The 13,133-nt window shown below is 34.5% G+C and overlaps 1 protein-coding gene across 1 annotated transcript in view; it reads right to left on the bottom strand.

Moving 5' to 3' along the window:
• The window catches only part of LOC140446197 (synaptotagmin-15-like), a 712,326-nt gene that overhangs the window by 162,571 nt on the left and 536,622 nt on the right, over positions 1-13,133 (bottom strand). The window contains exon 9 of the mRNA XM_072538735.1: positions 6,881-6,988. Within this exon, the coding sequence (XP_072394836.1) occupies positions 6,881-6,988 (108 nt within the window). The remainder of the gene's footprint in view (positions 1-6,880; positions 6,989-13,133) is intronic.

The following is a 13,133-nucleotide window of genomic DNA, read 5'->3' as shown; positions in this document are numbered from 1 at the left end:
TTATAATTATATCTTGATGCTTTAAAAAAATTAATAAAATCCTATGTTTGGTTTTCCCGCTTTATACTTGGAAAAAAGTAGTTTTTTTGAGTTTTTTCACAAACGAAAACATGAAGTTTGCTTAAAAGTTGTCCAAAATACTTCTAGTCATCACATATACCTTCTTAAATTTTTTGAATTTGGAGTTTGTCTTTTGAGGGGTGAAGATCAACTTTAAACATGACTCTTCGTAGAAAAAGGTTGTAACTCGCTTAACAACTGTTTTACACTTTCCGTGTTAATTATTTTTTCCGTTTTACCATTAAAACATTGTATGTATTAAGTTATTGGCAATGTCAATAAAAGAAAATTAGTTTTTATGGTATATTTAAATAAAATATCACCTCGTAGTTTTCACAATTTTAATTGGAAATTATAAATTTTACAAAAACAATATTTTACCACTATGAACAAAATAATCACTATGAACAAAATAATATAATTATCTCAAACATTTATTCGGAATCTGATTGTTGAATATTTTTAGGGTCACAAAATTTTAATTGTTTATAGTAACGGTAATATATTTCGGGAATGGTATTTGACTTACAAAGGCTGTTTAAATCTTTATATTTGTCTTTAGATATTGCGAGAGAATTATAATAAACGGAAGACGTATCTGTCATGGTGATACGCTCATTCTTATCTTTTTTTTTTGACTTCCTAGCTAAAGAACGTTGAGTTACAGGCATTTGTTCTAAAATAAAGCAGTAGTTATTTTCGAAAAGAACCTCGTAATTTACGTGAATTATGTTCGCATTTTCATTGCGTATCTCTAAATATTTAATTTCAGTCCATTTTACTTTATTACTTTTATTATCTACTTCAAAATTAAGATGAGTGACTTTCCCTTTGTTCAATCGAAGCTCTTTTATAAATATCACATCTTGCGTATAAATACTTCCTGGGTTTAAAGAAATCTATGTTAAATTCATTGTAGAATACTTCTCGATATTGTCTCTCTTTATAAAGTTGATATAACTTCCGAAACGTTAAAGATTCGTCAAAATATTGTTTAGGGCTACGAGCCCTTAGGTAATGTGACTCTACAACTGGTATCTGAGCAATATGTGTCCTCACACTTTATAGTCGGTTCGATATAATTTACGCGGGTTTCGCATTAAAAATTTTATTGTAAGTACCCAGTTTTAATTACCTGCTCTTTGGGGAAATATCAACTGGTCAAATGAAATGAAAAATAATCCATAACTTTTTTTAATTAAATAATAATGGAAAATCTTTTATATAATTGACAGTATAATAAGGAGAATTACTTCATTAATGGAATCTAATGTGGCTAATGTAAACCTAATAATAATTTTATATTACACTTCACACAGAAAATATGGTCTATGTATATTTGTTCCATGGAGAGAATTTCTAATGAAAAATTAAAAAATTTAACTTGCCAACAAAAATGAAAATCAGTCATTATCATCAAAAATATCATAATCGTCATCATCATCACTGTCATCACCATTTATTGTTATTATGATTGGACTTATTTCGTTTATTTTATTTTCACGAATCTTCTATTAGTTTCTCGCACTTAAATATACAGTTGCACCACACTTCTGGAGTTACAATTGAAAGTGCCTTTCGCCAAGTTTCCCGAACTGCGTCGTCGCTATAACCGTTAGGCCCAATATGGTTGTCATAATATTGTTTTGCTATTCCCCATATATATTCAATGGGATTAAACTGGCAATGATACGGTGGTAGACGTAAAACTTGATAACCGTAACTTTCAATAATCTGATCCACAACAAAGGTTTTTGGTTTTGGGTGGATATTTCTGATGGAATTCTGATTTTAAAATATGTTGTGTAAATGGTATATGTTCCTTTGTCAACCATTCTTTAATTTTATTAACAGTCCAAGAATTCGTTGGACTTTTGTTTAATACTTCAGAATGGTAAGGTGCATTGTCTAAAATAATTACGCTGGGCTCACTTAAACCTGGGAGAAGTTTTTCATGTAACCATTTTACAAACATTTCTGTGTTCATATTATGATAGTCACTTGATTTTGATGAAAATATTAAATCAGCACCTCATATAAAACCCGATTTCCCTCCTGCATGTCAAATTATGTGTCGCTTCCCTTCTCCGTCAGTATGTTTGATAGACTTTACGTTATCATCTTGCCATATTCTCTTGGTTGCACCCCTAGAAAATATCCATGTTTCGTCTAAATATATAAAATTTGCCCTTTCTTCTTTTAATTTAGAATATTTTCTTAGAAAGTTAATTCTTTTATGCACAACAGAACTTCTTTCACAAAGGGCTTTTCTGTTATCCTCCTTTTGAAATTTGAAACCCAAATTATGTATCACTTGCCATAGACTTGTTCTGCCAATTTCGTCAAATTTTCTATATTTTAATTCCGAGAGAATTGTATTTAAGGTCACGTGTTCCTTGTTGGCTCGCATTCGATAAATGGTATCACGAATTTCAAATTTTTTTCCATCTGGAATATCTTTCGTTTTCAATGATAGGCGAGTTTTTCCGTGATCTTCTTTCGGCCGTTCATTATTGCGATTTTGTAATACTCCTCTTAGTTTGGTTTCACTAATTCCTAGAGCATCACATACGCGTTGTTGAACAGATATTACCGATTTTAAAGGACCGCCATTTTCTTTTTCATCCGTAAAATACTTATGTACACTACAAATTAGACTATCTACATCTAACACACGTCTAGGCATTTTTAAATATTTCCACCAAACATACAATGTCAACACTGGCAAAGAATCAATTCAACTGCAATATTGTAACAAATTTATACCTACCCTAATGTTATTTTAATGAATTTTAAAATATGACCATTAATACAGTTTTTACCTAATTTTCTGTGAAGTCGTTTACTGCAACTGGTTATCAATGAGTCATTATCATAATTTTGTTAATCCGAAACCCGCGTAGATATAGCGAGCCAACTATATTTAGTAACCTCAGGTACTTTGTTAAAGGCCTCGTTGATCGGCTAATGAAACACAATTGGTTACTTCCATATCAATTTTTTTATAAATAGTGTTAATCCGCTTATCTGTAATATCTGGAGCATCGAAAAACATTTTCTTACATACCTGAATTTTATCACCGTCTATCATAATTGAATATTTATATGACCAGCGGGGCCTTGAAGTTGTAAGTGTTACACTTATTGCTTGTTTTTTAGGTAGTCTTTCAACACAGTTGTTTACAAGTTGTACTTAATAATCATGATTCCCAAGAGCCGAAAATTGTGAAAAAATTTGGGTTCTTATTTTTAAAGATAACTTTTGAATACATTTTTTGGAACAGAACTTACTTTATCTTGTCCGGACATGTCATTCATAAAATTTCGGCCCAGTATCGGGCTACGTCGGTTCTATCTTTGTTGGCGAGCCACAAATCTTCGAGGGTACATCGATGAGGATAGTTTCTGCATGTAAGAAGATGTTCCATAATATTCTGTGTTTCTCCACAGTCACATTTCATATCATCTTGGTCGATTTTTTCCCATTTTGCCATGTTTGATTTTACTGGAGCGACCCCCGTTCTTACCCTATTCATAGTTGTCCACGTTTTAAAGTCTAGAGACTGACAGGTCCATTGAACCTGGGGAAGAGAAAAATACTCAGGCGGTTCATCCTACTGTGTTCCAAGGAAGCTTTTCCTAGACTTTAGTCGCTTTCGTGGTATTCGAGCTTTGTATAGGGCATGCCACTCGTCCGCGATCTGTTTAATATTCTCTATGTGCTCTGCAACGCCTCTGCGTGTTGAGGGTTCTGCAAAATCCACTGCTTTATATGGATTTGAGAGTGGCGTTGGTTTCATGCACCTCGTTACTATCCTGCATGTCTCATTTAGCGCAGTATCAACTTGTATGGTGTGGGCAGATCGGCCCCAAATGGGGCACGCATATTTAGAAGTTGAGAAACACAGTGCCTGTGCCGTTGTTTTTAAAACGCCAGGACGTGCACCCCATTTACTTCCCGTTAGCTTTCTGAGTATGCTGTTCCTATGAAATCGTAGGCTTCCACGGCCAGAGTCAGAATTATAGTTTATTCGTCTTCCGGGTTTGGACCGTGTCATTTGTGAGTGACCCAAAAGTGGGTTCATCTCGACGTTTCGCTACAATTGTATGTAGCTTTTTCAGGAGAACAAAAAAAGAAAAAGAAAACAAAAGACAGGAAGATGGGTAGTTAGCAACGGTAACTCAGTTACTCAACGCAACCAGAGGCGAATACTAACTACCAAGATGGGCAATTGGTCACAGTAACTCAACTACTTAACGCAGCCAGAGGTGAAAACCAAATGCCAGGACAGGGATTCACGTCCAACAGCTCAGAACACTAGCGCGTCGAGAGGCGGGGAGTGAATCTGACGATTACTCCGCTACCGCTCTATTTATAGTCGCGGTGACCTGTCGTGTCGGGACGTATCGGCACACTCCGTGGCGCGAACGTCAAGAAGCGCGCGCTGGCCAATCATGTGGCTGCATCGTGGTAGCGGGACCGGACGGCGGCTCTAGACTGAGATTCCAGATGGGAGACAAGTAGTATCCTTCCTCTCGATTGATATTATGTGAATTTTTTCGGATCTCTAGAGATTCGCGGATTTTCCTGGAAGTATAAATAGAGCGGTAGCGGAGTTATCGTCGGATTCACTCCCCGCCTCTCGACGCGTTAGTGTTCTGAGCTGTTGGACGTGAATCCCTGTCCTGGCATTTGGTTTTCACCTCTGGCTGCGTTAAGTAGTTGAGTTACTGTGACCAATTGCCCATCTTGGTAGTTAGTATTCGCCTCTGGTTGCGTTGAGTAACTGAGTTACCGTTGCTAACTACCCATCTTCCTGTCTTTTGTTTTCTTTTTCTTTTTTTGTTCTCCTGAAGAAGCTACATACAATTGTAGCGAAACGTCGAGATGAACCCACTTTTGGGTCACTCACAAATGACACGGTCCAAACCCGGAAGACGAATAAACTATAATGCTGTTCCTAGTTGTTACTTTCCCTCTCTTTTTTATACAATGTTGTCTGTAGGTGAGGGACCGATCCAGAGTTACTCCAAGATAATATATAGGTTGGTTTGTGTGTTCTAATGTATTACCATTCTACGCAATTTGGAGTTTTCGCTTGGCTTCCTTTGCGCGAAGGTGGAAAGCACAGGCTTGGGTTTTAAAGGGATTGGGTCTCAGGGAATTCTGAAGGTAGTACGCTGTCATTGTTTTTAGGGCAGTTTCGAGTTTCTTCTCCACTTCTTCCAAACTATTTCCTTAAGCACATATTGCAAGATCGTCAGCATAGAGTAAGTGCTTGGTTTCAGTCGGCGTAGGTTGGTCGTTTGTGTATATATTAAAGAGCATTGATCCTTAAACACTTCCCTGTGGGAGGCCATTTTTTTTTAACTCTCCACCTACTTAATTTACCATCCATCATAACGAAAAAACGTCTGTTTTACAGTAAGGAATATACGACTTTACCCAGATAGTGGTCATTGAGAGTGTCGTATAATTTCCGGAGCAATGTTTTGTGCCTTACTGTGTCATAGGCTGCTGTCAAATCTACGAAAGCAGCCCCTGTTATAAGTTTTTCTTCAAAGCCCTCGTCAATGTGTTCGGTTAGTGCGAGGACTTGACTGGTGCAAGATTTGCCGGGTCTGAATCCTCCTTGTTGTGGAATGAGGTGCTCGCCTACATTTTTTTCTATTCTGGCGAGTATAAGTCTCTCGTATAGTTTGGAAAAGTGACACAACAGTTTCGTTTTTTTTGGAACAGTTCTGTGTTTTGAATCAAATTGTTGACCTCGTTAATTCGTGAATTCCAATCCTATTTTTTTTCCTTTTATTCAAGTTGCATTTCCAATTGTTGGTAATGCGTGTCCTCTTACGACCAGAAGTACATTTTTCCGGCATATCTCGTTTCCTTTTCTTATACGAATTCTGTTCTATATTAGTAACACTACATTTGATATGTATATTTAGGTTTGTTTTTGGTTCAACCTCATCTATTTATTGTAGACTTTTTTCTTTTGGTCCATCTGAATAGCTACTTCCTACAACAAAACTATTTGTATATTTACCTAAAGACCACATAACAATAGACACAGAAATTAACAATTCGTAACGAAAGGAAATTGTGGTCGTCTATTAAAAAGAAAAATGTAAATAGTAATGGATATTCTAAAAACTGACATTTTACCATCAGAACTGGAAGGTACAGATTCAGGGACATATCAGCAGAGAAAGGGTCTCTATGACCACTAGACTCTACATCCCTACCCATCGGGTCTAGAAATTTGCACAATCAGTAAGCTTTTTTTAAATTCGATTAAATCATTGCTATGTTGGATAAGTATTTCATCGGATGATGAATTTGATGTATTTGCGCATAAGGGGTTTTCTGTGACATCAAAATCTTTTGCAACAGTGTCATTAAAGTACCATAATTAGCATCGGTACAAATTAAGGGTAGGATTATCTTGTAGTCCCTGCTCGGGGATGAATTTACGACCGACCCTAGAAGTTGACATTTAAAAAGTTTAGTAAGAAGTGCTAAAATAAAGAGAAACATTGCTTATATTCACTAAAATAACACTACAATCTTACCGTAAAACCAAAGAAAATCTTTAATTATATATTTTTTTAAACTTGACCCTGTGTATATTTCTTCCAATTTACACTTATGATTAAAATCCACTCTGTAAGAGAAAAATTTAGAATAATCTTTAAATTTGCTTTCAATCATAATAGACTGAATAATATTACCTGAAATTCAAGTAGTTATTGGCAAACCACCGTACTCTTTCGTTATTTATCTAGTACCTAGTTTGAAAGGAATAAGAATGCAGTCACTTACCTTGAGCCTCCTGGCTTCGATTACCGTTGCCGTTAGCCTACTTATATTCTCGTTGTATACCAGAGAAATCAGCAATTCTCCTAAATCAGTCTTGTATTCTGGAGCTTCCTAAAAGAGATAAAATCCAATTACGAGGATGTGTGCGCGTTTGTATTTTCTTATATTAAAATCATGGATGAAAGAAAATCACGTTTTCAGGAAGTTGCTTGAAGGGCGTACGTGATTTTTAGTACAATAAAAGGATGAATGTTTTATGTATATATAACTTTATAAAAAAATAAAATTTCTTTATTTTAAAATTAAAAAAAGGGAGATCAGTATTTTTGCAACTAATGAATAGAAAAATAATATTTACAGCATATTTTACACTAACAAATTTAGTTATAGAATTTATGTACATGATCTTAACAAAGACGTCTAATAAATTACCAGAGATTCTTGTCAAATATCTATCAGCCTCAGTTAATGTAAAGTTTCAATTTCTTTGGAGACCATTCGAAAATATACTTTGAAATGTCGTTAGCTTTGGCATAATACAAAAAATAACTTGCGTCATTCCAAGCAATTAAATAGCTAATACACGGAATGAAACATATAATGATATAAATACCTCTATTTATTTATAAAGCTCAATAGTCCTTAAAGGCTTTGAGCTGAAAAGTTTATTTTTCCTTTAGAATTACTATTTACATTGAGAAGTCAGGGAGAAAAACAATCCACTAAAACAGTTTTCATGGAAATCGAAATTTAATCTTTCAAATGAAAACAAATTTTTTTAACTGAACCGTATAAATCTGTAAATTTTTTCAGTGGTACGTTGACATGTTTACAGAGGAAAAATCAAGAGAAGACAAAAAAATATTTTATTTGCGAAACATCATACAAAACATTGAATGTGCTTTCGGAAGCTTTGACCGGAAGTGGGCCTTTTTACAAAGCTTCGGAATGATTGTGGCTAGTAACTTCCGTAGTTGTGATATTATGAGCTTTTCCTAAATTTCTTTTGATAAATAAATAAATGATAAATTGAGGGCCGTTTTTCCTGGTTTCCAACACTCGAATAAGTCTCGTAGGCATTGGACATTGCTTGAAATACTTGTTGGAGAAATGCTTAGTTTAATTCAGAAATTTGATACCTTTCCCACAGTCCACCACTTGGAATGGTTTAGGTTTCACTCTGCTATTGCGGAGGACTTCTCTCCAATCATCCGGAGTTTCCGTATAAGCTTTTTCATTAATTAAACTCATGTTCTGATTGCACTCTAGAGAAAGGAATGTTCTCCGATGGGAAAAATTACTTTCACAAACTCAAACCGTCCTTCTGTCTGAACTAGATAATGAAGAAACCAAAAAACTATGTAATTTTTATTTTGCCCTCCATAACAGTCGCAAAATATTATGAAATTTTAAACCTGAGATTAAACGGACACACATTGTCCGCCCCCTTTTTTGCTACCGAATCGTCATAAGTATAGAAAACGGAGGTAGAATCGGCCAATACATTAAAACTTATAAAATTAAGTTGCCGTTTATAGTAGACATCGTTTAAGGTCACATTAGAGGTTGGTAAATTTTTTTGGAAGTTTATGGTTATAGCTTCGGTATCGATTGCACCGAAGATGAGGTGATTTCTCATTGTTTTTTTCTTGTAATTTCTCCAGGATTTTATTTTCATCATTACTGGCATCCAAATTCTGCGAAAAGGCAGATATTTCCGCTTTCCTAGGAAAAGCAAATGCAATATTAAACTTTGTTTCAAAAATTTCGGAAAATGATAGTATCTTCAGAAATTTTGTGGGGCCTATTTCCGTGTTTTTCTCTAGTATCTAATGGTGCAGTGCCAGTTGAGACCAATGATTTTTGAATTCTTTGCACCCGTAAAGCAGAAATTCCATGAATGCATAAGAATGCTTTAAAGCATACTTGCACATCACGAAAGTTTCTATCAGGGCCACTCCTAACACGATAGGAAGAAGAAGCAAGATTAGGTGTTCCTTTACCCATTCGAATTCGTCGACGCATAACTGGGAGAACAGTTATCGCACCACCTAAATACCGATTCTGATCGTCGTAGTTAGCAAGTTCATTGAATTGAGTCAAAATGCTTTGCCTTTCAGCTTCATTGACGTTCTCAAAACAAAGAAAACGGTGGCACTTGAAATCTGGCCCTACCTTATGAGTTTTGACTCTCAGAGGTTTCATAGCCCCACAAACACGGCCTGTTTTTCTTCTACTATAATCACTGCAATCGCTACCATTACTTTCCATTTTAATTAGTATGTACTCACTTCTTTACTATTTTTCAAATATAATCAACTGGCAAACTAGAACACACCAACGAAGTCGCTAAACTAAGAAAGAGTATCACAGAAATGCCGGACCCCATTCGACTTGTTGAGTCAGGCTTCGGATCCTGGCAGTTATTCCCTCGCAGCGCGCAGACTATGATGGTTCTTCTCCAGTGCACCATTTTATTTAACATTATTGTAATAAAAGGACTGTAAATGTTTTTCTCTTTTACTCCATACCATCCGTAAGTAATATATGTATTCATCACTAGAAAACTTCGTCATTCCAATTTCGACCAAAAGTGGATTATGATTGTTTTCCCTCCTGACTATATTTAAAATTTCTTGTACTCTTTCCATACATTTCTTTACCACATTCTTTTATTGATTTATATCAATTTCTTTTTCTTTTCAATTCCCAAAGGTCTATTTCGCATACATAGGTAGATGTAAGCCTGTTAACCGTTTTGAAGATTTTAATTTTTGTTTTTCTTGAGACATATTTGGGTTTCATTAGTGATCGCACACTTTTTCTTTTCTTTTGCAATTCTTGCCTTTATCTTCCCTTCCTCATGTCCCTTTTCATCTAGTTTTACACCCAGCTAAGTAAATTCTGACTCTTTTGACCATTGTCATTAGGTCTGCTCTGTCCATATCCTCTATAAATGTACTGCATTTTTCTCGTAGCAAGTCAATGACCGGTTTTTTATTGGTCATCGTTGCAATGCATTTAATAAGGCGACTATAATAAGATGCAGTATACAACAGTATGACAGAATTACTTTCAACACGCTAGATAATGTACTTGAAGCATGTGCAATTTTTAATTAATAAAAAGTAATAAAACCAATTAAAATTCGAAGAGAAGTTTACTTACATCGTCAGGTGCACTGCGGCATAGAATTCCGCCGACAATTCAACACCTATTACGTCAACGTCCCAATGAGAACTAAACAAATCACAAACCGACGCCGTATGTGCGTCTATGTTGGCTAATGTAGTCATTTGAGAATAGCGGGTTAGACAAGTGGATTAAAAAGTAGCATAAAGTACCGATGGCGCGTCCGCCGGAGGATTATTAGAGTTTGTGAAGTTAGACGTCTTTTTCCTTTTTACACGTAATTTGACAGGTTGAAACCTAAATAAAATTTAGGGGGTGGTATATGGAGAAGGAGATGATAAATTAGAGAAGAACTAGCAAAGAAGTTATAATAAAAAAAATGACTTAGCTCAAAAGAACACAGAGACACAAAACCTCAAGCAAGAATTCGGGCTAGCCTCACTACACTAGAATTTGACTTTGAGATAAGGGGAAAAGAGATCTTTTAACCAAAAGAATACAATATAATAATGCACCTGAAAATCTGGAACTATAAAAGGGGTAAGATAAGAGATATACGGAGATGCCTAGGAAAATACTGAAATGGGCGCCAGCTAATTTCTGAAGGAAATTAACGAAAAAATAAATGAAGTTATGAACAACAAGGAATAAAGTACTATTGATATAATACCCTGTAATAATGTTTAAAAACCGAAAAAGACACTATTGACCGTGTTCTGCTATATTATAACTATAAGCAGGAACTGAAATAAAAGCAAAACTACTTGTAACAAATATATTTATAATATTAACAACTAACAAAACTCACCCATATATATATATATATATATATATATATATCTTTCTATATATATATATATATATATATATATATATATATATATATATATATATATATAATTGATGTTAATGTCTGTCACAACACTACAGCTGTCCTGGTTAAGTCCCCTTAAAACTCTGACGGTCCTTGGGGCTCCGAAAAAGCGAATGAAGGAGAACGCTGTGGTTCTGGAGACAATCGGTTCCTGGTTACCAATGCGTTGAAGTAGGTGTTTGGTTAAACTAATCCTAATATTAATCGTTATCCTAATCGGATGAAATCTGGGTTTTAAATAATCATTTCGGCAGATTTGGAAGCCGGGTTTTACAATCAAGATTCTTTATCAAATTATGTTGTTCCAATTCCTCCCTTGATGTTCGAGGAAAATATTAAATCCAATCCCAGATTTTCTACCCGATTTTAAGACAAAAAAAATGCCGGTTAAGGCTTGGAGAAATACACCTCTCTGTGTGAGTTTTTGGCCAAAACTGACTTTAGCCAAGCGACTCTTGACCACTTTAATTGATTACACTTGCGCATCGTATCGTCTATTGCCCATAAACGTTTTATAAACGGGATTCTGAGGGGTTTTAGGATTTTAATAATAAATTATATTAATTAATTATATGTTAGCAGTTGTGACTGCTACAAGGTTACGTCAAAATAAGGGATCTTTAAGTAAAAGATCTCTGGTCTGTATTTAATTTAAATGCAGGAGGCGTTTATTCTATTAAAATACAGGAATAAAGGATGCACGACTGCACATAGACCAAAATACGTCTTCAATAACTGTCTATTTATTTTGTTAATCATAGCTTCCTTTGTTGGTCAAGGTATGCTGCCATCTATTAGTTATATTGCGATTTAAAATGACTTCAAAAATAAATAAAAACTGTTTTAAAGTCTTTTCGTACAATTTAAAATAAAAAATTTTACACAAACTTTCTGATAATAACAAACGCAAAAAAAAGAATTATCAAATTTGGTGCAGCCATTCTGAAGTGATGTTCGTACACTTCCCGTCATATAAAACTGGTACACTTTTTTTTCCCAATGTAAACCGGTGTTCAGACTGGACACAATGGTTCGTGAATCAATTCGTTGTTGCCATCACAGATAACGGAATTGCACTAAATCTAAATAAAAAAAATAACGTTCAAAAATGTATTATTGTAATTGTATTGTAATGTAGATAGGTATTATTTTTATCATTAACAACAAAAAACCGTATCTAATTAATTTAATAACCAGAGATAGGGTTGAGTTAATATCCAAAATGTTTGAAGGATCTGTATTGGCACAGGGAACATTGGAATGCGTCTACTGTAATTTTATACTTCAATGGCCTACCGAACACGAACTGTATTTTGTGTTAATAAGTTTACTAACAGGCAAACTACCAAAATTAATTGATTATTTAGTTTAAGAACGATAAATGTGAAAAAAATATACTTTATTCTACGTATTTTAAACTATAAAATATCCTGGGCGAAAAAACGCTTTTCAAAACGTGACAGTTACAATCTAATATCCGACTGTAATGTTTTATTATAATAATTTAAAGTTATGTCTAGATTGATTATCTATAATAATTTTTGAATCGAAATATTTTCATAAATTATAATGACACAAATCAACGTATGGGTATTTAATTGAGATGATGGAAAATTACAAAAGTAATATGGGAATTTTTTAGGATGCATGTTTAAACAAATTTAATGTGATTGACTGATCGAGAACGCTCGATGTTTTAGTTTTTAGTACACTCAAAACTGGCGGTCTGTCGCACAGCTCTGTTTTTAGCTGGTTTCATATAATATTTTCGTTGAACTGGCAACGGTGCCCTAGAAATTAGAATGACACATGTGACAAGACCAACGTACACAACTTAAAAAACACGATTTTTGGTTATAAGAGTTGTACCAGTTTTTTATGACGCGAACGGTACAAGCATTTCGGCAATTCATTTTATTAATATAGATTTCAAAAGGCTTGTGTCGATAATCTGAAAGATTTAAAATTCTTACTTAAGAACTTACAGCAAGTTGACAGTATAGTGACAAAAATCGACGATACAAAAATAAGTATTAGAAGTACAGGTGAATAAAATTTTTTTTTATAAAACAAATGTTCGACTCACGGTTGTAGTCTTCCGGGTACGCCAACAGTTTATTACATACTTTTTATTTACATAGTACCGCCCGTCAATTAAAGTACATGTCTCACGAAGTGAAAGTAAAATTACTGCCTTGTATTTTGAGATAATTTTTTCCGTTACAGTTCAAATCGTTAGTGGACGAATAC

Source organism: Diabrotica undecimpunctata, chromosome 7, assembly GCF_040954645.1.
Source record: "Diabrotica undecimpunctata isolate CICGRU chromosome 7, icDiaUnde3, whole genome shotgun sequence".
Lineage (NCBI taxonomy): Eukaryota > Metazoa > Arthropoda > Insecta > Coleoptera > Chrysomelidae > Diabrotica > Diabrotica undecimpunctata.
The sequence above is the reverse complement of the archived record's forward strand: the minus strand, read 5'-3'. Positions and strand labels throughout refer to the sequence as shown.